The following is a 26,491-nucleotide window of genomic DNA, read 5'->3' as shown; positions in this document are numbered from 1 at the left end:
GTGGAGTTTTCTTGAAGTGTGTTATTTGGTTTCCAAATATTTGGATATTTCCAGATATTTTCAGTTATTGATTTCTAATTTAATTCTTTTGTGGTTAGTGAGCACACTTCATATGATTTGAATCCTTTTACACTTATTGAGACTTATTTCATGGCCCAGGATATAGTCTGTCTTGGTATATGTTGTATGGGCACTTGTAAAGATGTGTATTCTGCTGTTATTGGGTGGGGTGTCCTGTACATGTTGACTGGATCCTGTTGGTCGATGGTATTGTTAAGTTCTATATCCTTGCTGATTTTCTGACTAGTTGTTCTGTCAGTTGTTAAAAGGGGTGTTGAAGTCTCCAATTACAATTGTGGATTTGTGTAGTTCTCCTTTCAATTCTATTAGTTTTTGCATTTTACATTTTGCAGCTCTGTTGTTTGGTGCAGATACATTTAGGATTACTATGTGTTCTTGGTGGAATGATGCTTCTATAATTACATAATATCCCTTTCTGTAATTTTTCTCTTAGTGCTTTTTCTTTGATGTTTATTTTATCTGATAGTAATATAACCATGTCCTTTGATTATGTTTGCATGCCTCTTATCTTTGTACTTTAAACCCAACTATGTCATTATATTTGAAGCGAGCTTTTTGTGGACAGCATATAGTTGGGTCACATTTTTTTTTTTTTTTTTGCGGTACGCGGGCCTCTCACTGTTGTGGCCTCTCCCGTTGAGGAGCACAGGCTCCGGACGCGCAGGCTCTGGATGCGCAGGCTCAGCGGCCGTGGCTCACGGGCCTAGCCGCTCCGCGGCATGTGGGATCCTCCCGGACCGGGGCATGAACCCGTGTCCCCTGCATCAGCAGGCGGACTCTCAACCACTGTGCCACCAGGGAAGCCCTTGAGTTTATTTTTGTGTATGGTGTTAGGAAGTGTTCTAATTTCATTCTTTTACATGCAGCTGTCCAGTTTTCCCAGCAGCACTTAGAGAAGAGACTGTCTTTTCTCCATTGTGTATCCTTGCCTCCTTTGTCATAGATTAGTTGAACATAGGTGCATGGGTTTATCTCTGGGCTTTCTATCCTGTTCCACTGATCTGTATTTCTGTTTTTGTGCCAGTACCATATTGTCTTGATTACTGTAGCTTTCTAGTATAGTCTGAAGTCAGGGAGCCTGATTCCTCCAGCTCCATTTTTTTCCCTCAAGACTGCTTTGGCTATTTGGGGTCTTTTGTGTCTCCATACAAATTTTAAGATTTTTTGTTCTAGTTCTGTAAAAAAAAAAAATGCCACTGGTAATTTGATAGGCATTGCATTGAATCTGTAGATTGCTTTGGGTAGTAGAGTCATTTTCACAATATTGATTCTTCCCATCCAAGAACACGGTATATCTTTCCATCTGTTTGTGTCATCTTTGATTTCTTTCATCAGTGTCTTACACTTTTCCGAGTACAGGTCTTTTACCTCCTTAGGTAGGTTTATTCCTAGATATTTTATTCTTTTTGTTGCAATGGTGAATGGGATTGTTTCCTTAATTTCTCTTTATGATCTTTCATCGTTAGTGCATAGGAATGCAAGAGATTTCTGTGCATTAATTTTGTATCCTGGAACTTTACCAGATTCATTGATTAGCTCTAGTAGTTTTCTTTTCTTTTTTTTCCCCAAATATTTATTTATTTATTTTTGGCTGCATCTGGTCTTTGTTGCTGTGCCGGGCTTTCTCTAGTTGCGGCAAGCAGGGGCTACTCTTCGTTGCAGTGCGCAGGCTTCTCATTGCCGTGGCTTCTCTTGTTGCAGAGCACGGGCTCTAGGGCACACAGGCTTCAGTAGTTGTGGCACACGGGCTTAGTTGCTTCTCGGCATGTGGGATCTTCCCAGACCAGGGCTTGAACCCGTGTCTCCTGCATTGGCAGGCAGATTCTTAACCACTGTGCCACCAGGGAAGCCCAGCTCTAGTAGTTTTCTGGTGGCATCTTTAGGATTCTCTATGTACAATATCATGTCATCTGCAAGCAGTGTTAGTTTTACTTCTTTTCCAGTTTGTATTCTTTTATTTCTTTTTCTTCTCTGATTGCCATGGCTAGGACTTGCAAAACTATGTTGAATAATAGTGGCGAGAGTGGCCATCCTTGTCTTTTTCCTGATCTTAGAGGAAATGCTTTCAGTTTTTCACCATTGAGAATGATATTTGCTGTGGATTTGTCGTATATGGCCTTTATTATGTTGAGGTAGTTTCCCTCTATGTCCACTTTCTGGAGGGTTTTTATCATAAATGGGTGTTGAATTTTGTCAGAAGCTTTTTCTGCATCTATTGAGATGATCATATGGTTTTTATTCTTCAATTTGTTAATATGGTGTATCACATTGATTGAATTGTGTATATTGAAGAATCCTTGCATCCCTGGGATAAATCCTACTTGATCATGGTGTATGATCCTTTTAATGTGTTGTTGGATTCTGTTTGCTAGTATTTTGTTGAGGATTTTTGCATCTATATTCATCAGTGATATTGGTCTGTAATTTTCTTTTTTTGTAGTATATCTGTCTGGTTTTGGTATCAGGGTGATGGTGGCCTCATAGAATGAGTTTGGGAGTGTTCCTTCCTCTGCAATTTTTTGGAAGAGTTTGAGAAGGATGGGTGTTAGCTCTTCTCTAAATGTTTTTTTTTTTTCCATTGAACCATTTACTTTATTTATTTTTTGACATCTTTATTGGGGTATAATGGCTTTACAATGGTGTGTTAGTTTCTGCTTTATAACAAAATGAATCAGTTATACATATACATATGTTCCCATATCTCTTCCCTCTTGCGTCTCCCTCCCTCCCACCCTCCCTATCCCACCCCTCTAGGTGGTCACAAAGCACCGAGCTGATCTCCCTGTGCTATGCGGCTGCTTCCCACTAGCTATCTACCTTACATTTGGTAGTGTATTTATGTCCATGCCTCTCTCTTGCTTTGTCACAGCTCACCCCTCCCCCTCCCCATATCCTCAAGTCCGTTCCCCAGTAGGTCTGTGTCATTATTCCTGTCTTACCCCTAGGTTCTTCATGACATTTTTTTTTTCTTAAATTCCATATATATGTGTTAGCATACGGTATTTGTCTTTCTCTTTCTGACTTACTTCACTCTGTATGACAGACTCTAGGTCTATCCACCTCATTACAAATAGCTCAATTTCGTTTCTTTTTATGGCTGAGTAATATTCCATTGTATATATGTGCCACATCTTCTTTATCCATTCATCCGATGATGGGCACTTAGGTTGTTTCCATCTCCGGACTATTGTAAATAGAGCTGCAATGAACATTTTGGTACATGACTCTTTTTGAATTATGGTTTTCTCAGGGTATATGCCCAGTACTGGGATTGCTGGGTCGTATGGTAGTTTTATTTGTAGTTTTTTAAGGAACCTCCATACTGTTCTCCATAGTGGCTGTACCAGTTCACATTCCCACCAGCAGTGCAGGAGTGTTCCCTTTTCTTCACACCCTCTCCAGCATTTATTGTTTCTAGATTTTTTGATGATGGCCATTCTGACTGGTGTGAGATGATATCTCATTGTAGTTTTGATTTGCATTTCTCTAATGATTAATGATGTTGAGCATTCTTTCATGTGTTTGTTGGCAGTCTGTATATCTTCTTTGGAGAAATGTCTATTTAGGTCTTCTGCCCATTTTTGGATTGGGTTGTTTGTTTTTTTGTTATTGAGTTGCTTGTAAATTTTGGAGATTAATCCTTTGTCTTCATTTGCAAATAATTTCTCCCATTCTGAGGGTTGTCTTTTGGTCTTGTTTGTGGTTTCCTTTGCTGTGCAAAAGCTTTGAAGTTTCATTAGGTCCCACTTGTTTATTTTTGTTTTTATTTCCATTTCTCTAGGAGGTGGGTCAAAAAGGATCTTGCTGTGATTTATGTCATAGAGTGTTCTGCCTATGTTTTCCTCTAAGAGTTTGATAGTGTCTGGCCTTAACATTTAGGTCTTTAATCCATTTTGAGCTTATTTTTGTGTATGGTGTTAGGGAGTGATCTAATCTCATACTTTTACATGTACCTGTCCAGTTTTCCCAGCACCACTTATTGAAGAGGCTGTCCTTTCTCCACTGTACATTCCTGCCTCCTTTATCAAAGATAAGGTGACCATATGTGCGTGGGTTTATCTCTGGGCTTTCTATCCTGTTCCATTGATCTATCTTTCTGGTTTTGTGTCAGTACCATACTATCTTGATTACTGTAGTTTTGTAGTATAGCCTGAAGTCAGGGAGTCTGATTCCTCCAGCTCCGTTTTTCATTCTCAAGATTGTTTTGGCTATTCGAGGTCTTTTGTGTTTCCATACAAATTGTGAAATTTTGTGTTCTAGTTCTGTGAAAAATGCCAGTGGTAGTTTGATAGGGATTGCATTGAATCTGTAGATTGCTTTGGGTAGTAGAGTCATTTTCACAATGTTGATTCTTCCAATCCAAGAACATGGTATGTCTCTCCATCTATTTGTATCATCTTTAATTTCTTTCATCAGCATCTTATAATTTTCTGCAAACAGGTCTTTTATCTCCTTAGGTAGGTTTATTCCTAGATATTTTATTCTTTTTGATGCAATGGTAAATGGGAGTGTTTTCTTGATTTCACTTTCAGGGTTTTCATCATTAGTGTATAGGAATGCCAGAGATTTCTGTGCATTAATTTTGTATCCTGCAGCTTTACCAAATTCATTGATTAGCTCTAGTAGTTTTCTGGTAGCATCTTTAGGATTCTTTATGTATAGTATCATGTTATCTGCAAACAGTGACAGTGTTACTTCTTTTTTTCCGATTTGGATTCCTTTTATTTCCTTTTCTTCTCTGATTGCTGCGGCTAAAACTTCCAAAACTATGTTGAATAAGAGCGGTGAGAGTGGCCAACCTTGTCTTGTTCCTGATCTTAGTGGAAATGCTTTCAGTTTTTCACCATTGAGGATGATGTTGGCTGTGAGTTTGTCATATATGGCCTTTATTATGTTGAGGAAAGTTCCCTCTATGCCTACTTTCTGCAGGGTTTTTATCATAAATGGGTGTTGAATTTTGTCAAAAGCTTTCTCTGCATCTATTGAGATGATCATATGGTTTTTATCCTTCAATTTGTTAATATGGTGTATCACGTTGATTGATTTGCGTATATTGAAGAATCCTTGCATTCCTGGAATAAACCCCACTTGGTCATGGTGTATGATCCCTTTAATGTGCTGTTGGATTCTGTTTGCTAGTATTTTGTTGAGGATTTTTGCATCTATGTTCATCAGTGATATTGGCCTGTAGTTTTCTTTCTTTGTGACATCCTTGTCTGGTTTTGGTATCAAGGTGATGGTGGCCTCGTAGAAGGAATTTGGGAGTGTTCCTCCCTCTGCTATATTTTGGAAGAGTTTGAGAAGGATAGGTGATAGCTCTTCTCTAAATATTTGATAGAATTTGCCTGTGAAGCCACCTGGTCCTGAGGTTTTGTTTGTTGGAAGATTTTTAATCACAGTTTCAATTTCAGTGCTTCTGATTGGTCTGTTCATATTTTCTATTTCTTCCTGATTCAGTCTTGGCAGGTTGTGCATTTCTAAGAATTTGTCCATTTCTTCCAGGTTGTCCATTTTATTGGCATAGAGTTGCTTGTAGTAATCTCTCATGATCTTTTGTATTTCTGCAGTGTCTGTTGTTACTTCTCCGTTTTCATTTCTAATTCTATTGATTTGAGTCTTCTCCCTTTTTTTCTTGATGAGTCTGGCTAATGGTTTATCTATTTTGTTTATCTTCTCAAAGAACCAGTCTTTTAGTTTTATTGATCTTTGCTATCGTGTCCTTCATTTCTTTTTCATTTATTTCTGATCTGATTTTTATGATTTCTTTTCTTCTGCTAATTTTGGGGGTTTTTGTTCTTCTTTCTCTAATTGCTTTAGGTGCAAGTGTAGGTTGTTTATTCAAGATGTTTCCTGTTTCTTAAGGTGGGCTTGTATTGCTATAAACTTCCCTCTTAGAACTGCTTTTGCTGCATCCCATAGGTTTTGGGTCGTCGTGTCTCCATTGTCATTTGTTTCTAGGTATTTTTTATTTCCTCTTTGATTTCTTCAGTGATCACTTCATTATTAAGTAGTGTATTGTTTAGTCTCCATGTGTTTGTATTTTTTACAGATCTTTTCCTGTAATTGATATCTAGTCTCATAGCGTTGTGGTCGGAAAAGATACTTGATACAATTTCAGTTTTCTGAAATTTACCAAGACTTGATTTGTGACCCAAGATATGATCTGTCCTGGAGAATGTTCCATAAGCACTTGAGAAAAATGTGTATTCTATTGTTTTTGGATGAAGTGTCCTATAAATATCAATTAAGTCCATCTTGTTTAATGTATCATTTAAAGCTTGTGTTTCCTTATTTATTTTCATTTTGGATGATCTGTCCATTGGTGAAAGTGGGGTGTTAAAGTCCCCTACTATGAATGTGTTACTGTCGATTTCCCCTTTTATGGCTGTTAGTATTTGCCTTATGTATTGAGGTGCTCCTATGTTGGGTGCATAAATATTTACAATTGTTATATCTTCTTCTTGGATTGATCCCTTGATCATTATATAGTGTCCTTCTTTGTCTCTTGTAATAGTCTTTATTTTAAAGTCTATTTTGTCTTATATGAGAATTGATACTCCAGCTTTCTTTTGGTTTCCATTTGCATGGAATATATTTTTCCATCCCCTTACTTTCAGTCTGTATGTGTCTCTAGGTCTGAAGTGGGTCTCTTGTAGACAGCATATATATGGGTCTTGTTTTTGTATCCATTCAGCCAATCTGTGTCTTTTGGTGGGAGCATTTAGTCCATTTACATTTAAGGTAATTATCGATATGTATGTTCCTATTCCCATTTTCTTAATTGTTTTGGGTTCATTATTGTAGGTCTTTTCCTTCTCTTGTGTTTCTTGCCTAGAGAAGTTCCTTTAGCATTTGTTGTAAAGCTGGTTTGGTGGTGCTGATCTCTCTCAACTTTTGCTTGTCTGTAAAGGTTTTAATTTCTCCATCAAATCTGAATGAGATTCTTGCTGGGTAGAGTAATCTTGGTTGCAGGTTTTTCTCCTTCATCACTTTAAATATGTCCTGCCACTCCCTTCTGGCTTGCAGAGTTTCTGCTGGAAGATCAGCTGTTAACCTTATGGGGATTCCCTTGTGTGTTATTTGTTGTTTTTCCCTTGCTGCTTTTAATATGCTTTCTTTGTATTTAATTTTTGACAGTTTGATTAATATGTGTCTTGGCATATTTCTCCTTGGATTTACCCTGTATGGGACTCTCTGTGCTTTCTGGACTTGATTAACTATTTCCTTTCCCATATTAGGGAAGTTTTCAACTATAATCTCTTCAAATATTTTCTCAGTCCCTTTCTTTTTCTCTTCTGCTTCTGGAACCCCTATAATTCGAATGTTGGTGAATTTAATGTTGTCCCAGAGGTCTCTGAGACTGTCCTCAGTTCTTTTCATTCTTTTTTCTTTATTCTGCTCTGCAGTAGTTATTTCCACTATTTTATCTTCCAGGTCAGTTATCCGTTCTTCTGTCTCAGTTATTCTGCTATTGATCCCATCTAGAGTATTTTTCATTTCATTTATTGTGTTGTTCATCGTTGTTTGTTTCATCTTAGTTCTTCTAGGTCCTTGTTAAATGTTTCTTGCATTTTGTCTATTCTATTTCCAAGATTTTGGATCATCTTTACTATCATTATTCTGAATTCTTTTTCAGGTAGACTGCCTATTTCCTCTTCATTTTTTAGGTCTGGTGGGTTTTTATCTTGCTCCTTCATCTGCGGTGTGTTTTTCTGTCTTCTCATTTTGCTTATCTTACTGTGTTTGGGGTCTCCTTTTTGCAGGCTGCAGGTTCGTAGTTCCCGTTGTTTTTGGTGTCTGTCCCCAGTGGCTAAGGTTGGTTCAGTGGGTTGTGTAGGTTTCCTGGTGGAGGGGACTAGTGCCTGTGTTCTGGTGGATGAGGCTGGATCTTGTCTTTCTGGTGGGCAGGTCCACGTCTGGTGGTGTGTTTTGGGGTGTCTGTGGACTTATTATGATTTTAGGCAGCCTCTCTGCTAATGGGTGGGGTTGTTTTCCTGTTTTGCTAGTTGTTTGGCATCGGGTGTCCAGCACTGTAGCTTGCTGGTCGTTGAGTGAAGTTGGGTGCTGGCATTGAGATGGAGATCTCTGGGAGATTTTCACCGTTTGATATTATGTGGAGCTGGGAGGTGTCTTGTTGACCAGTGTCCTGAAGTTGGCTTTCCCACCTCAGAGGTATAGCACTGACTCCTGGCTGCAGCACCAAGAGCCTTTCATCCACATGGCTCAGAATAAAAGGGAGAAAAAGTAGAGAGAAAGAATTAGTAGAAGTAGGAAGAAAGAAAGAAAGAAAGAAAGAAGGAAGAAAAGAAGGAAAGGAGGAAAGAAAGGAAAGAAACAGGAAGGAGGGAGGGAGGGAGGGACAGTGGGAGGAAGGAAGGAAGGAGGGAAGGAAGGAAAAAAGAAAGAGAAAGAAGATAAAGTAAAATAAAATAGAGTAAATTATAATAAAGTTATCAAATTAAAAAATAATTATTAAGAAAAAAATTAAAAAAAAACAGACGGATAGAACCTTAGGACAAATGGTGGAAGCTAAGCTATACAGACAAAATCTCACACAGAAGCATACACATACACACTCACAAAAAGAGGAAAAGGGGGAAAAATCATAAATCTTGCTCTCAAAGTCCACCTCCTCAATTTGGGATGATTCGTTGTCTATTCATGTATTCCACAGATGCAGGGTACATCAAGTTGATTGTGGAGCTTTAATCCGCTGCTTCTGAGGCTGCTGGGAGAGATTTCCCTTTCTCTTCTTTGTTCTCACAGCTCCCAGATTTGGCCCCACCTCTGCGTGTAGGTCGCTGGAGGGCGTCTGTTTTTCACTCAGACAGGACGGGGTTAAAGGAGCCGCTGATTCGGGGGCTCTGGCTCACTCAGGCCGGGGGGGAGGGAGGGGCACGGAGTGCGGGGCGAGCCTGCGGCGGCAGAGTCCGCCGTGACGTTGCACCAGCCTGAGGCTCACCGTGCGTTCTCCCGGGGAAGTTGTCCCTGGATCCCGGGAACCCGGCAGTGGCGGGCTGCACAGGCTCCCCGGAAAGGAGGTGTGGATAGTGACCTGTGCTCGCACAAAGGCTTCTTGGCGGCGGCAGCAGCAGCCTTAGCGTCTCCTGCCCGTCTCTGGGGTCCGCGCTTTTAGCCGCAGCTCACGCGCGTCTCTGGAGCTCCTTTAAGCAGCGCTCTTAATCCCCTCTCCTCGCACACCAGGAAGCAAAGAGGGAAGAAAAAGTCTGTTGCCTCTTCGGCAGCTCCAGACCTTTTCCCGGACTCCCTCCCGCCCCCCCCCCCCCCCCCACCGTGGTGCACTAACCCGTTCAGGCTGCGTTCACGCCGCCAACCCGTCCTCTCCCTGCGCTCTGACCAAACCCCGAGCCTTAGCTCGCAGCCCTGCCCGCCCCAGCGGGTGAGCAGACAAGCCTCTCGGGCTGGTGAGTGCCGGTCAGCACCGATCCTCTGTGCGGGGAATCTCCCCGCTTTGCCCTCTGCACGCCTGTTGCTGTGCTCTCCTCCGTGGCTCCGAAGCTCCCCCGCCTCTGCCACCCGCAGTCTCCGCCCGCGAAGGGGCTTCCTAGCGTGTGGAAACTTTTCCTCCTTTACAGCTCCCTCCCACTGGTGCAGGTCCCGTCCCTATTCTTTTGTTTCTGTTTTTTCTTTTTTTCTTTTGCCCTACCCAGGTACGTGGTAGGGGGGGTTCTTGCCTTTTGGGAGGTCTGAGGTCTTCTGCCAGCGTTCAGTAGGTGTTCTGTAGGAGTTGTTCCACGTGTAGATGTATTTCTGATGTATGTGTGGGGAGGAAGGTGATCTCCGCGTCTTACTCTTCCGCCATCTTCCCCTCGTCCCTTCTCTAATTGTTTGATAGAATTCACTTGTGAAGCCATCTGGTCCTGGACTTTTGTTTGTTGGAAGATTTTTAATCAGAGTTTCAATTTCATTACTTGTGATTGGTCTGTTCATATTTTCTATTTCTTCCTGGTTCGGTCTTGGAAGGTTATACCTTTCTAAGAATTTGTCCATTTCTTCCAGATTGTCCATTTTATTGGCATAGAGTTGCTTGTAGTAGTGTCTTATGATGCTTTGTATTTCTGCAGTGTCCGTTGTAACTTCTCCTTTTTCATTTCTAATTTTAATTGATTTGAATCCTCTCCCTCTTTTTCTTGATGAGTCTGGCTAAAGGTTTATCTATTTTGTTTATCTTCTCAAAGAACCAGCTTTTAGTTTTATTGATCTTTGCTATTGTTTTCTTTGTTTCTATTTCATTTATTTCTGCTCTGATCTTTATGATTTCTTTCCTTCTACTAACTTTGGGTTTGTGTTTTTTTCAATTGAAATTTTTTTTAATAATTTATTTTACTGAAGTATAGTTGATTTACAATGTGTTAATTTCTACTGTGCAGCAAAATGAGTCACTTATACATATATGTACATTCTTTTTCATATTATTTTCCATTATGGTTTATCACAGGATACTGGATGTAGTTCCCTGTTCTATACAGTAGGACCTTGTTATCTATCCATTCTATATATAAAAGTTTGCATCTGCTAATCCCGAACTCCCAACCCATTAACTTTGGGTTTTGTTTGTTCTTCTTTCTCTAGTTCCTTTAAGTGTCAGTTTACATTGTTTATTTGAGATTTTTCTTGTTTCTTGAAGTAGGCTTGTATTGCTATAAACTTCCCTCTTAGAACTGCTTTTGCTGCATCTCATAGGTTTTGGATCATCATGTTTTCATTGTAATTTGTCTCTAGGTATTTTTTGATTTCCTCTTTGATTTCTTCAGTGATCTCTTGGTTATTTAGTAACGTACTGTTTAGCTTCTATGCGTTTGTGTTTTTTACGTTTTTTTCCCCTGTAATTGATTTCTAATCTCTTAGTGTTGTGGTCGGAAAAGATGCTTGATATGATTTCAACTTCCTTAAATTTACTGAGGCTTGATTTGTGACCCGAGTTGTGATCAGTCCTGGAGAATGTTCCTTGTGTACTTGAGAAGAAAGTGTAATCTGCTAATTTTGGATGGAATGTCCTATAAACATCAATTAAATCTATCTGATCTGTTGTGTCATTTAAAGCTTTTGTTTCCTTATTAATTTTCTGTCTGGATGATTTGTCCACTGGTGAAAGTGGGGTGTTTAAGTCCCCCACTATTATTGTGTTACTGTCAATTTCCTCTTTTATAGCTGTTAGCATTTGCCTTATGTATTGAGGTGCTCCTGTGTTGGGTGCATATATATTTATAATTGTTATATCTTCTTCTTGGATTGATCCCTTGATCATTACATAGTGTCCTTCCTTGTCTCTTGTAACATTCTTTATTTTAAAGTCTATTTTATCTGCTATGAGTATTGCTACTCCAGCTTTCTTTTGATTTCCATTTGCATGGAATATCTTTTTCCATCCCCTCACTTTCAGTCTGTATGTGTCCCTAGGTCTGAAGTGGGTCTCTTGTAGACAGCATATATATGTGTCTTGTCTTTGTATCCATTCAGTGAGCCTGTGTCTTTTGGTTGGAGCATTTAATCCATTCACGTTTAAGGTAATTATCGATACGTATGTTCCTATTCCCATTTTATTAATTCTTATGGGTTTGTTTTTGTAGGTCCTTTTCTTCTCTTGTGTTTCTCACTTAGAGAAGTTTCTTTAGCATTTGTTGTAGGGCTGGTTTGGTGGTACTGAATTCTGTTAGCTTTTGCTTGTCTGTAAAGCTTGTGATTTCTCCGTCGAATCTGAATGAGATCCTTGCCAGGTAGAGTAATCTTGGTTGTACGTTCTCGCTTTCATCACTTTAAATATATGGTGCCACTCCCTTCTGGCTTGTAGAGTTTCTGCTGAGCAATCAGCTGTTAACCTTATGGGAGTTCCCCTGTATGTTATTTGTCGTTTTCCCTTGTTGCTTTCAATAATTTTTCTTTGTTTTTAATTTTTGTCAATTTGATTACTATGTGTCTTGGCATGTTTCTCCTTGGGTTTATCCTGCCTGGGACTCTGTGCGCTTCCTGGACTTGGGTGCCTATTTCCTTTACCATGTTAGGGAAGTTTTCAACTATAATCTCTTCAGATATTTTCTCGGGTCCTTTCTCTCTCTCTTCTCCTTCTGGGACCCCTGTAATGCGAATGTTGTTGCATTTAATATTGTCCCAGAGGTCTCTTAGGCTATCTTCATTTCTTTTCATTCTTTTTTCTTTAGTGTGTTCCGTGGCAGTGAATTTCACCATTCTGTCTTCCAGGTCACTTATCCATTCTTCTGCCTCAGTTATTCTGCTATTGATTCCTTCTAGTGTACTTTTCATTTCAGTTACTGTATTGTTCATCCCTTTTGTTTGTTCTTTAATTCTTCTAGGTCTTTGTTAAACATTTCTTGCATCTTCTCGATCTTTGCCTCCATTCTTTTTCCGAGGTCCTGGATCATCTTCACTATCATTATTCTGAATTCTTTTTCTGGAAGGTTGCCTATCTCCACTTCATTTAGTTGTTTTTCTGGGGTTTTATCTTGTTCCTTCATCTGTACAAAGTCCTCTGCCTTTTCATTTTGTCTGTCTTTTTGTGAAAGTTTTCCTTCCACAGGCTGCAGAGTTGTAGTTCTTCTTGCTTCTGCTGTAGTGTTTTTTAAGTGTATCTCTTTGTATACCTTTTTAAGTGGTTGCTCTACATGTTATATATACATAACATAGTCTATGCCTGTTGACTTTACTGGTTTGAGTTAAGTATAGAAACCCTATTTCTCTTTGCCCTCCCCTGTTTATAATGTAATTTTTAAAAATATGTCCTCGGTGTTCATTTAGAACCATATTGGACAGTTACAATTTTTATTTCAACTGTCAAACATAATTTAGAAAACTCATGAGAAGAAAACCTATTGTACTTACCCATATTTTTTCTTACCATGTTCTTTCTTACTTTCTGATGTTTCAAGGTTCCAGTAAAGTCAGCCACCTCTGAAGCTACCGGTTTTCACAGCTTTGCCTACTGTGGTAGAACTATCAGCCAAAGGACCAGAGAGTGGGAGAAGCTCCAGACTGACACACCTTAGTCTCATATTCTTATCCAAGGGCCTGTAGTTTTCTGTTGTTGTTTTTTAACAGATACCCTGTTTTTTGTATGCTTCTGTTCAATGTCCAGAATACTGAAATGGTTGTTTTTGACAATTTTGTCAATTTTGATAATAGCTTTTGGGGGAGAGGATTTATCAATCGAAATATTTTGTAGTAGAATTGTTTTAGAGAAGAGTAAAGGTCAAATGAGAGGATCCGTGGTGCAACATAAACATGTAGGAAGAGTTCAGGTCAACGTGGGAGAGAAAATATCAAATGATATAACAAAGTCTCCCAGGAGTGAAGGATATGTTTTTAGTTTGAAAGCAACCATTGAGTACCTAGGATAATGACTGGGAAAATAAAAACCTACACCAAGACACATTATAGAAATATTTTAGAGTATTGGATAAAGCTTCAGAAAGAGAATCCACATGGAAGGGTATAGGATTGGAATGTGTCATTAAATTTTGTAGGAAGATAATGTCTAACCCCCAATCTGTTCTTAATTAAATTACTCTAGAATGAAGGTAGAGTAAGGACTTGTTCACAAATGTAGGGTCTCAAAAAATGTATGTCCCATGTAGCTGCTCTCAGAAAGCTATGGAGGGATATGCACCAATACAATGAAGCAATAAGGCAAAAAAGTAAATGGAGGGGAAAAAAGGAGCAGTTAATTCCTGGAGAAGTTTGTATAAGGATAAAAGTAATCATAATACATACCTTTTTTAATATTAAAATTAAAAATAATTATTTATTTATTTTAATTAATTATTTGGGCTGTGCCAGGTCTCAGTTTGTGGCACGTATGATCTTTGTTGCGGCGTGCACGTGGGATCTAGTTCCCCGGCCGGGGATTGAATCCGGGCCCCCTGCATTAGGAGCAAGGAGTCCTGCTCACTGGACCACCAGGGAAGTCCCATTAATGTTAAAATTAAAAAAAATTTTCATAGTATGTAACTTGATTCAGCAGCAATTGGTATTTATATAGTCACATAATAATGAGAACACTGGACAGTTTGAGCAGGGAGCGACATAACCAGATTTCACGAATGTACACTAAAAAATCAACTATTGAAGTATTACGTAAAATAAACCCCTTCTAGGTGTACAGTTTGATGAATTTTGACAAGTGTATGCAGCCATGTAACCACCATCACAATCAAATATAGACCGTTTCAGTCACCCAAAAGGTTCTCTTGTGCCCTATCCCAGCTTTGTGCCCCGCAGGCAGTGACTGACCTGTTTTCTATCACTTTAAATGAGATTTATCCTTTTTAGAGTTTGGTGTAAATGGAATCATGCCATATGTGCTTCTTTGTGTCTCGTTTCTTTCACTCAGCAGAATGTTATTGAGATTCATCCATGCGGTCGCACCATCAGCAATTCTTTTTTTAATGCTAAGTGGTGTTCTCTTGTATGGATGTGCCACGATTAGTTCATCTGTTCACCGAGATTTAGGTTTTAAAGGGACCCTGTGGAATAGACTCCAGGGGCCAGAGTGGAAGCAGAAGACCTGTCTCAGGTGGTCCAGGTAAGAGATGCAAGAGTCTGTTCCTCCAGCCCCAGTGCCATTCCCCAAACACACCAAGCACATCCCCACCTTAGGGCCTCAGGTGTTCCCAGCCGGAAGGCTCGTCTCCCAGGCGTCTGTGGGTTTGCCTTCTCACTTCATTTAGGCGTCTGTTCAGCCATCACTCCCTCCCCCACCCCTGCCCGCTTGTCCCCTCTCCTTGACTTGCGTTTCTTCTTTGCCCTTATGGTCATTGACCTTATACCTCTTTGTATACTTCTTGTCTGCTGCCCCCACCAAGAGTGTGAGCTTCATGGTGGCCATGTCTAGAATGTACGCATTTTATAAATATGTGTGGAGTGACTCAGTGTGGCTTCCTGAGAGCAAGGTCTGTGTCTGTCACCTGTGAAGTACAAGGTGTGGTACTGGGTGGCAGTCGAGGGTTAAAGCTGTAAGTATTAAATTTCCACGTGGATGTGCCTTTCAGGTGACTCCAGGTGCAGTTCCCCGGGTAGAGACAGGGCCTTAAAAGTGATGGCCAGGGTGACCACAGTGGGCCAGGGGTGTGGCAGTGAGCAGTCTCAGGGAGGCCACCACTTTTCTGAGTGTCATGTGAGGCCTGTGACCCCCCACCCCCCAGTACTGGTTGGAGAGCTTCTCCCTGGTATGCAGGGGAACCGGATGGGACCCTCCCCCAACCCCGCCCCCAAAAGCCTTCTGGCCACTGACCTTTGTGTACCCTGTGTGTTCTCTCCCACTGCTGGGACTCACCAGCATGATTCTGGACCAGGCCACCTCTTGGAACGCTTGACCAGCTGGTAGTAATGTCCCAGAACAAAGTAACGAGAGCATTAACATCTGTGGATGGATTGGGCGTAGAGTAACCGCTTACAGCAACAATAGGTCTTAATCACAGTCTGCTGGTGTGGCAGCTGCTGAGGTGCCGCCTTGATCTCTGTAGCTTCCAGGTGGCCACTTCCGTGCTGCAGACCTCCTGAAATGTGAGGTTCTGCTGTGGTGGTGGAATGATAATTGTGTAGATTTTCCTCTGAAACTTAATTTCACAAACTGGCAAAACAGGCTTGTTATATTTATCTCTTAAATCATTAGGGAATCATAATTAGACCCCAAATGGTTTTAAATGTTTCTGTATTAATAATTTTTAGCCTGAAACCACCGCTAATAATTGGTTCTTGGGATTGGTATTTGGAAATGTCTTAGGAGATTCTAAATAAAAAGGCACCTTCTGTGCTTGGCTAGAGGACAGTTTTTTTTTTTTTTGCGGGATGCGGGCCTCTCACTGTTGTGGCCTCTCCCGTTTTGGAGCACAGGCTCCGGACGGCCATGGCTCATGGGCCTAGCCGCTACGCAGCATGTGGGATCCTCCCGGACCGGGGCACGAACCCGTGTCCCCTGCATCGGCAGGCGGACTCCCAACCGCTGCGCCACCAGGGAAGCCCTAGAGGACAGTTTTTAACAGTCACTTTGCTTTGTTGTAGGTAAACAGCAGGGGCAGAATGGTTTAGCGTGGAGATTTGATTTGGGCCCCATTGGTGGACAGTGGTAGTTCACTCACGGAGGGCTCACTCTGCGGGCTGTGTTCTGATCGCTTTGCTGTGTGAACCTGTTTAAATACAGCAGTAGGTCCTGCTACTCTCCCATCCTGCAGGTGGGGGCACCAAGTAGCCAGGCCAAAGTTAAGGAGCCAGTCAGTTCTGGAACCAGGATTGGAGCCCAGTCTGACTCCAGAACCTGTACTTTTAACCTCTCTTATACTGCTTCCATTTATTGAGCACCTATTTCATGTCAGTGTCCTGAACAGATACTGGTCCACCTAAATCCTCACATCAGGTGTGATTCGTGGTATTGAAGAGGAAGCCAAGGCTTAGATTAAGAATTTGCCCCGGTTCATTTCTCCTCTCTCCCTCCTTTCTTCTCTTTTTCTTCTCTCTGTCACATATATTTACTAAGAGCTTAATATGTATCAGACACTGTTCTGGGCTCTGGGGTTACCTCAGCAATGAAGGTAATTGTCAAAAGACAGATGTGATTCACATTCTCATAATGTTTAAATTCCAGTGGAAAGACACATATAGTGAACCAATAAATAAGTGAATACATAAGAAAATGCCCCCCCCAAAAAAAGAGAGAGAGAGAAAAAAAGAAAATGTCAAATAGTGTTACCAACCAGGGTTCTTGGCATCGCTAATCAATAGAAATTGATAATAGGCCAGACAAGTTCACGCAAGGCGTTATTGAGGCCCCTCCTGCAGCAGCAGGGGGGAGTGAAAACAAGCAACAGGTTCCCTTGCCGGTTCCCCGAGGCAGGGAGAGCTGGTTCGTATATGGGGTGAGGGGAGGGGTGTGTCCAGCACTCGGGCCAGAGGGGTGCTTAGGAGGTCTGCCCATCCCTTCGGTGGTGGTGTGTGCAGGGGGCTTGCGCAGGACCCTGCTTTTGCTCCCGGCTCTTCAGAAATGGCAGTTGGGTTTTGGGTTTTCCGTGTTTTTTGTATCTTTGCCCCGACTGCACATGCACGCAGGTATTTTTAGTTCCTAATAGTTTCCTTGTATTTCATTGCTTGAGGAGACGTGTGTCCAGGTACAAGCACAGCAGCAAAGGGTCCCAGGGCCCAGCCTGTCTCAGTAGCAAGTACCAGACAGAGAACTGAAATAAGGTGATGTGATAGAGAGGAGAGGGGTCACTTAGATAGTTCTTAGGGAGTCCTCTTTGTGAGGAAGTGACCTCTCAGCTGAGCTCTGGATGACAAGTCAGCCTACCATGGGTAAGACCAGGGAAAGAACATTCCAGACAGAGGGGCCACCTACAAATGCCTCAGAGTGTGACATGGGGGGAAAAGGGGTAAGTGGGCAGAGAAGAGGGCAGTGGGAAGGAGGGTAGATCATGGCGGCCTTGGTGAGCCCACCTGGAGACTTGGAGTTTTATTTGTAAGTACAATGGGAAGGTGTTGGAAGGTTTTAATCAGGTGACTGATGCGATCTGATTTTGGTGTGTAAGAGGTTGTGTTGTCTTCTGGGTGGGGACTGGATTGCAGGAGGCTGTGTGGCAGCGTCTTTGGACGTGGTTGTTACGGTCCTGGTAAGAGATGGTGATGGCTAGTATTGGGGTGGTGGAGATGGAGAGAGAGGAGTATGTGGGTTTGGGTGTGTTTTGGAGGAAGAGACGGCTTAACTTGCTGGTGAATTTGATGCTAGATGAATTTGATGAATTTGATGATAGAAAGAGAGCTGAATGTGGCCTGAGCCGCTAGGCTTACTAAAATTGAGAAAGCCGAGGTGAAGCAGCTTGCGGAGGGTCCGTTTTAGACATGCTGAGTTTGTGTACCTCTTGGTTGGCCTGTCAGGGAGGCGTCTCTATGAGGCCTGACTGGAAGGAGACAGGACTCTGGACACCCCTTTCAGTGAAGGGAGCAGAGAAAGGTGGTCGCCAGAGGGGCTGGGGGGCGAGGCAGGGTCTTTGCAAACATGGATAATGGAGCATGTTTGTTTCCTGGTGGGAGGTGTCCACGGGGAGAGAGACGGCAGTAGAGGAGAAGGGGCGTGGCTGCAGGGGTGTTGCCCTCCAGAAGGTGAGACAGTGCCAGCCCCAGCGCCAGACCCTTCTGAGAAGGTAACTGAGGGATGGCAGGGAGGGCGGGGCTGGGGGGCGGTGGTTTGGGTGGTGAGAGGATGAGGGGCCTCCCATCCAGTTGCTTCCAGTTTTCTCCTGATGAAGAGGCAGGTTCATAGGGTGGGCAGAGGGTGGGAGTATGGAGGGTTTGAAGAGAGGAGGGGGTGAGGTGTTGTCTCACCAGGGGCTTACCATGGGATTGTGGCATGTCCATTTGAGAACAGGGGCCGCACGTGTTCTCAGGTAGCGGTCAGCGGGGAGTGGGGTAAGCAGCGGAGCGGCAGGCGTGCAGATCCGTGGGTGTAACCAGGGCGGGGGATTTTCCAGGTGTGGACGGTGGAGCAAGGGAAGCCAGCGTGGGTTGAGGGCTGCAGGATTGTAGTCTTTCTGTCTCCACCCAGTCCTGCTGCCCGAGTAACCGTTTCCACCTCTTTCTCCCCTAAGAAGTGCCCGCAGGGGCCTCCCGGGCTAAGCAGTGCTGGGCTTCTGCGCCTCTAGGTACCGACCAGCACCCCCGGCAGCACCTCCCTCCCTCCCCCCTTCCTGTTCCCTGAACCTCTTGTCTTTGGTTGACTCAGGACCTCCCCGAGAGAAAGGAGAAAGTGGAGGAAGCCCCAAAGGTCAGCTGAAGCCTGTGTCTGCACAGGGGCTGTTGCTGCGCTGTCTCCAGATCTGCTTGGAGAGACGCAACATGTAAACCAGTGAAACGAATACTACTGTGCCTGAGTGGTACCTTTTCTTTTCCTCCCTAGGGTTTGGAGAAGACCTCTGGTCAAGGATTTGCTAGAACCACTGGTGAGATCCTGAGCTGCCATCTGTTCCTAGGACATGTCTTTGCAGCTCCTGATTCACTTCTCCCAGCCTCCCTTCCAGCTTTGTCCCACGCTGACCCCTCAGTGTAGGAAATAGCCCTTTTTATTCCTCTAGGATGCTTTCTTTTAATTAATTAACTTATTTATTAATTTTTATTTTTTGGGGGGCTGCATTGGGTCTTCATAGCTGCACGAGGGCTTTCTCTAGTTGCAGTGCACAGGCTTCTCATTGCGGTGGCTTCTCTTGCTGCGGAGCACGGGCTCGAGGCACATGGGCTTCAATAGTTGTGGCTCGCGGGCTCTAGAGCACAGGCTCAGTAGTTATGGCGCACAGGCTTAGTTGCTCCGCGGCATGTGGGATCTTCCCGGACCAGGGGTTGAACCCGTGTCCCCTTCATTGGCAGGCGGGTTCTTAACCACTGTGCCACCAGGGAAGCCTCCTTAGGATGCTTTCTTGATTAAAGAATGTCATCCAGCAAACCCTCCCCATCCAGCTGAGGATGTGGAGGCCGAGACCCAGAAGGATGTAGCTTCACTTCCCATCTCATCCTGCCCCTGAGGGTGGGGCCAGGGCCTTCTGGGGGGCAGGTGGGGTACGGTCCTCTGAGACAGCCCCGGTGCCTCCAGAACACAACCTTCTGCTTTCCAGCTTGTACACAGCTCGTTCCTAAAGCTTCCGTTGACCCCTGTAAGACGGAGAAACCGAGGACAAGCATCTTTGCGGTTCCCATGGAAATGAGGTGAGCGGAGGTGTAGAGAGGCCGCTGGCAAAGGGCAACTGTAAACGTCTGCTCAGTCCCTAGAGGGTGGCGGCAAGGATGGTACTGGGGAGGGGGATAAAGTTTTCAGGAACTCCTGTGTCAGACCCAGGCTCTAAGGCTGTGACCCACAGTGACTTACACAGTCTGTCTCCGTTTCTGTACAGTGATGGCCTGTGACTCTCCCCTACCCTGGATGCCATGAGATCGGCATGTCCACCACATCTTCTGCTTTAACGGCAGACACCATTCTTAGTGTCAGTGATGCCAGACTATTCTGTTTGACTTGAAATGCTATAGGATGTATGTTTTTTGTTTCGTTTTTCTAAATGGCAGGTCTGCCTTTCTAACCATGTGTGACTTAGGCGATAGAGTTAGTGGAGTGGTGGGATGAGGTGTGGCATGTGCTTAAACACAGGGAGGAGTGGTTTGGGCATTGCAGACGTGTCCTGCATTGTGGACGGTCCAAACTTGCATCCCTTGAGGTTCATGAATCATCAAGCAGGCCCAAGGTCAGCCCAGTGAGGGCTTTTGCCCATCTCTCTCTGTGGAGTTCCCTGGTGTGTTTTTATTTCCCTCTGCCTCTTCCCTTCCCCAAACTCTCCAACCCCTGTGTCCCCTGGCGTGGTGCTCCCTTTGCTCTGTGTTATGTTTACCTGGGCACTTGTCTTGTTGCCACCCTGGGCGGGGCGGTGCACAGCCCTCTTGTCAGGGTGACTCTCCTGCCCAGCATCCTCCAGGACAGGTGTTGGTTGAATCACTCCTGTGTTCACTCCCTTCCCTTTGTTCCCTGTTCTTCCTGCAGAGGGTCCTTCTTGGCGCTGCTCTTGAGGGAATGCTTCCGAGACCTGGGCTGGCTGGCCACCATCCACAGCGTCGGTGGGGACGTGGGGCTGTTGGTGACCAGTATTGTCCCTCAGACCCCCTTCTTCTGGGCCATGCATGTCACGGAGGTACAGGCTTGTTGGGGGTCCTCTTGGGCTTCGGTGCCACCTCGTGGGGCCCTGCTGGGGTCAGCGAGCTGAGGGGGGCCCATCAGCGGTGGGCATCCAGAGTGGCCGCACTCTGATCCCTGGTCCCACGTCATACCTTCAGTTCCCTTGGGGTGGATCAGCGATGCTGCTGTAACAGGTGACACCTGCAGAGACAGACGTGCCATGTGGGGCAGGCAGCGAGGCCCGTGGCGTTTGTACCGTCCACAGACGCTGCACCAGAACATGCAGGCGCTGTTCAGAGCCCTGGCCGAGGCAGAGGAGCAGCAGCCCTACCTGCACGACTCGGCTGTGCGGCGCGGGACCCGCTGTCTGGCCGAGTACCAGCTGGGTGATTACGGATGGGCCTGGAACAGGTGTGTACCAGGCAGGGCTGGAGGTTTGCTTCTCCATTCTCTGGACTCTTGTTTCTTTGCTGCTGCTTCCTCTCTCAAGATACCTCTCCTCTGATCCCCTCTCCATCCAAGGTGGGGAACAGCGTAGGAAACTCCCATCCCTCTTAGCCCAGACCTTCAAGCCCTCTCCGTGAGGACTGCTGTGCGTGCCACCAGGTGAGATGAGCCTCCTCTCCCTCCCTCTGGCCAGGTGCTGGGTGCTGGACCGAGTGGACTCCTGGGCTGTTGTCACGTTCATCGATTTCGGCCAGTCGGCCACCATCCCAGTGCAATCCCTGCGCAGCCTGGATAGTGACGATTTCTGGACCATCCCCCCCCTGGCTCAGCCATTCATGCTGGAGAAAGGTAAGGTGCCCTCCACCCTTCTGAGCACTCGGAGACAGGAGGTGCTGTGCACGCCTCTGGGACCTCGGCGGGAATGGGATGCCTGCCCTTCAGCCTCTATTCTTTTGATCTCACCCCGGGTTTTCGGCATCTGCCCCTTGCAAAGCTGCTTCTTGAGAACTGTTTTTCACACCTGGTCTCTCTGAGCAACAAGATCTGGAAAGGAACCTCAGGTGCTGCCCGAAGGCTGAGTTCTCTGGGTGGAGTGAGGGGAGGGCAAGCCTCCCGGTCTCGCTTCTGCCAGAGTGGCTCATCTTCCATCTGTTTCACGTACATTGAGTTTTGCTTAAGATTTCTTTAGAGAAGCATTCTGTGTAGAAGAAAACTGGAATTTGGAGACCAACGATAGGGGTTAGAGCATTGGGACTCAGCATCTCCCCCAATGTGCTGTTTGTTACTTTATTTTTTTCTTTTCTTTTTTAAATTGAAGTATAGTTGATTTACAATATCGTGTTAGTTTCAGGTCTACAGCAAAATGATTCAGTTATACATATATATATATTTTTCAGATTCTTTTCCATTAGAGGTTATTACAAGATGTTGACTATAGTTCCTGTGCTATACAGTAAATCTTTATTGTTTATCTATTTTATGTATAATGGTGTGTATCTATTAATCCCATACTCCTAATTTATCCCTCCCCTTCCCACTTCCCCGTTGGTAACCGTAAGTTTGTTTTCTATGTCTGTGAGTGTGTTTCTGTTTTGTAAATAAGTTCATTTGTATTATTTTTAAGATTCCACATATAAGTGATATATTTGTCTTTCTCTGTCTGACTTACTTCACTTAGTATGATAATCTCTAGGTCCATCCATGTTGCTGAAAATGGCATTATTTCATTCTTTTTTGTGGCTTCTTTATCCATTCATCTGTTGATGGACATTTAGGTTACTTCCATGTCTTGGCTTTTGTAAATAGTGGTGCTATGAACATTGGGGTGCATGTATCTTTTTGAATCGGAGTTTTTGTCTTTTCCGGATATATGCCCAGGAGTGGGATTGCAGGATCATATGGTAACTCTATTTTTAGTTTTTTAAGGAACCTCCATACTGTTTTCCATAGTGGCTGTACCAATTTACATTCCCACCAACAGTGTAGGAGGGTTTCCTTTTCTCCACACCCTCTCCAGCATTTATTATTTGTAAACTTGGTGAAGATGGCCATTCTGACTGGTGTGAGGTGATAACTCATTGTGGTTTTGATTTGCATTTCTCTAATAATTGTCGACGTTGAGCATCTTTTCATGTGCCTGTTGGCCATCTGTATGTCTTTTTTTTTTTAATTTATTATTTTGGCTGCGTTGGGTCTTTGTTGCTGCGCATGGGCTTTGTCTAGTTGTGGCGAGCAGGGGCTACTCTTCGTTGTGGTGTGCTGGCTTCTCATTGCGGTGGCTTCTCTTGTTGCAGAGCACGGGCTCTAGGCACACTGGCTTCAGTAGTTGTGGTGCACCGGCTCAGTAGTTGTGGCTCACGGGTTCTAGTGCACAAGCTCAGTAGTTGTGGCACACGGGCTTAGTTGCTCCGCGGCATGTGGGATCTTCCCAGACCAGGGATTGAACTCGTGTGCCCTGCGCTGGCAGGCAGATTCTTAACCACTGCGCCACCAGGGAAATCCTGTATGTCTTCTTTGGAGAAATGTCTATTTAGGTCTTCTGCCCATTTTTGATAGGGTTGTTGTTTTTTTGATATTGAGCTGTATGAGCTGTTTGTATATTTTGGAAATTAACCCCTTGTTGGCCGCATCATTTGCAAATATTTTCTGCCAATCCATCAGTTGTCTTTTCGTTTTGTGTATGGTTTCCTTTGCTGTGCAGAAGCTTTTAAAGTTTCATTAGGTTCCATTTGTTTATTTTTGCTTTTATTTTTCTTGCCTTGGGAGACTGATCTAAGAAAATATTGCTACGATTTATGACAGAATGTTTTGCCCGTGTTCTCTTCTAGGAGTTTTATGGTGTCATGCCTTATGTTCAAGTCTTTAAACCATTTTGAGTTTATTTTTGTATATAGTGTGAGGTGTTTGTTACTGTAGATCCAGGCACCGGTGGAGCCTCAGTTTCTACACCCTTGAAACGGAGAGGCGCCTTCTTTGCTCTGCCCCTTCTCGAGACTGGGGTTTAGGTGAGATGTGAAAGAGTGAAAGAATGCTCTGGGGGCTGAGGAGGAGAAGTGGATGTGAAGAAATACACATACAACACAAAATAAGATGGAAAAGCACCTCCCCAAAGTGCAGGGCCAAGCCTCCCTGCTAGGCTGATGGGCGCCACCCAGAGGTCACCTTGGGTCATTGCATGGAGAGGGCCCCTGCCTCTCGGCCTGGGGAGTAATACCAGCAGACAGGACCTGGGAGCTTCTGGTGGGCTGAACCTGACTGCTTGGCTGTTGGAGGGTGGCCCAGAGTAAGGAGCCCCTGCCCCCAAAGAGCAGCTCCCAGCCTGTCAGAGGGGCCAGAGTGTGCAGGCCAGATATGTGGGTTCTCAGCTCTTGTGTGGACTTTGAGATGACCCCGAGGCCAGGTGGGCAGGTGTACAATTTTTCTCCCTTTATGCATGAGGAAAGGAAGCCTCAGGAAAATGAAAGGGACTTCTTCACGTTTCGTAGCAAGAAAATGGCATAGCTGGGGGTGGAACTGAGGTCTGACCCTTGATATGAGCCAGTTTCATGCATACAGACAGTCCCAGTTTGGCGGGGTGGCGGGAGCTGAGTAAGGGCAGATGTCCTGGAGAAAGGTGAGTGTCTGACCAGCGCTCTGCCCTGCCTTGTCCCAGCAGGTAGGAATGTGCACTTGTCATGGTAAAAAGGCTCTCTGCCTTTTAACCTCCATCCCTCCAGCCAGAACTCTCAGAGCAGAGTTGAATGAACAGTTTTCTGTCTCCAGAATTTCCATTAGGGAATGTAAAATCCCAGATCCCTGTAATTATTTTAACAACAATAATGCCTCCTTTTACTTGCTCTTACTTTGCCCTCCCCTTCTCCTCCCTCTGCAGTGCTTATTATCTCACGATATCCTGGCAGCAGGGAATGAGTACTAACTAGCAGAGACTTGTCTGCAAGACCTGGTCTGCAGCCAGAACACTTCCCTGCAGCCCCGGCTTCTCACTTCCCTCCCTTGCTCCTTCTGCCTGACCAAGTGCCACCAAGGTTTTGTTGTTGTGTTTTGTTTTACAGATATTTGGAGTTCATGTCAGGTTATCCATCGCATCCTCAAAGGGAAAATCACTGGTGCTTTGAACTTGGAGGTAACTGCTGGGTATCTACTGTTCCCCTCCCCTACCTCCCAAGGTCTCAGCTGCAGGCCCTGGCCTCGGCCTGGATGCTGCGGGTTTACCTGTCATTCCCTTAGAGGAAACAAACTGAAGTTGTCCAGGGGGTGTTGGGTGGACCACCTGGGGGCAGTCCTGCCTTCCCAATCAGATTTTCTCTTTCTCTTCCAGTTGCACATCCTGAAGTTTGAAGAGTTTAAATAACATGGCTACAATCGGCACGTTTCTTCTCTTGTCTAGATTCAGCCTGCTCTGCCCTTTCACTCTTGAGGCCTTGGGGGTGAACAAGGCCACAGCGGTGCCCAGGATTGATTGGATTCCCCTTTGCCTTTCCCCCAGCTCACTTCTCAATTTGTCATGTGCCTTCCGTCCCCCAGCTCAGTGTGAACATTTGAACCAAACATGGGAAGCTTCCATGAGGTTGAAAGTCTGATGTAGCCATTGTATTCTTTCCTGTGTCTCTTCTTTGTACCCTCAGAGCATGATATAAGTTGCCCTGACAGATTCTGGAGAATGGAGGGGCCCACGCTTTAATTTTCCTGGCATTCTGTCATAGAATCAGGTAGGGAGCACTTAAACATTGATGCATCGCCTTGGTGAATAAATGTTGGCATGCTTCACGTTTGGGGTGATTGATTCCTCTGTCTAGCCACCCCTCCCCAGTGCTGCCCTCTAAAACCGAAGCAGCGAGACTGGGAAGCTGTTGTGTGCCGGCCGTGCGGACACTGCCTGGGATATAGATGCACACTTGCATACGGTATAAGTTTTGTGTCCTTTCTCTTTGCCTTCTTAGAACATTGGTTCAGGGTGAGGTGGCCTTGATTTTATTTATTTATTTTTCTAATGCTGTGTAACTTCATTAGCAGCCTAATGTAAGGTTATGAAAGGGACTGTTAGGCTTGACAAGAAAAGTGGAAGACTTTCTTTAGAGTTGGTGTTTATATAGCTATAGCGCACAGGAGCTGGTGCTTCCCTTCACATCAGGTGAATGTGGATCCCATTATTTCCTTAAATAATTTGATTAGAGCCAAGCTATTTAAATAATTTTATTTGTTTCATCCTTTGGTAGATGAGAAAAATACATTACAAAATACATTATACTGAGGACAGATCACAGTACACATTACTAAAAACACAATCTACTTTCCAGCCAGGGCTGGTGATAAGTTCAGAAGAAAGCCTCGGAGGCCTTGAAACCAGATTTCAGCTTCATGAAATGAGTTTCCCCCTTGGGTCCGCTCTTTATCTCCACCTCAGCATAAATTAGCACCCTGTATCAGGTGGGTGTGGTGGGGTAGGAGCAGCATTGAGTGGGACTGGTGAACTCTCCGTCCACCTGAAGCAGCAAAACATTAAAATCCCTTAAAAGGGGGAGAAACGACCAATGTTAAAATTGCTGTGTCAAACAAAGCATTACAGAACTCTGGCATCTTGCAGGTTCCCAGATGGCTGTCCTAAGTCTGGGCTTTCTGAGATGAGTGTCTTCACTTAGCCATCCCTGGCCTCTGGCGTTTGTCACCATCCAGTCTGTAGGCAGAGTAGGTCCAAAGAGGCTGCCTCTGCCTCGAGGCAAGCTCACTGACCAGGAGAGGCAGGCAGCGCATACCACATGCAAACAGTACGCCTGTACTTTTAAATAAGCAGGA

General features: G+C 44.3%; 1 protein-coding gene across 1 annotated transcript in view; it reads left to right on the top strand.

The window, feature by feature from the left end:
- TDRD10 (tudor domain containing 10) overlaps window positions 1–25,379 on the top strand; it is a 53,318-nt gene extending 27,939 nt beyond the window's left edge. The window contains exons 7-13 of the mRNA XM_060286637.1: window positions 18,998–19,040; window positions 19,707–19,797; window positions 20,621–20,768; window positions 21,018–21,163; window positions 21,393–21,547; window positions 24,751–24,821; window positions 25,017–25,379. Of these exons, the coding sequence (XP_060142620.1) occupies window positions 18,998–19,040; window positions 19,707–19,797; window positions 20,621–20,768; window positions 21,018–21,163; window positions 21,393–21,547; window positions 24,751–24,821; window positions 25,017–25,049 (687 nt within the window). The 3' untranslated portion in view covers window positions 25,050–25,379. The remainder of the gene's footprint in view (window positions 1–18,997; window positions 19,041–19,706; window positions 19,798–20,620; window positions 20,769–21,017; window positions 21,164–21,392; window positions 21,548–24,750; window positions 24,822–25,016) is intronic.
- The last annotated feature ends 1,112 nt before the right edge of the window (window positions 25,380–26,491 follow it).

The sequence above is a fragment of the Globicephala melas genome, chromosome 1, assembly GCF_963455315.2.
Source record: "Globicephala melas chromosome 1, mGloMel1.2, whole genome shotgun sequence".
Classification (NCBI taxonomy): Eukaryota; Metazoa; Chordata; class Mammalia; order Artiodactyla; family Delphinidae; genus Globicephala; species Globicephala melas.
This window is presented reverse-complemented; position numbering and strand designations above follow the sequence as displayed.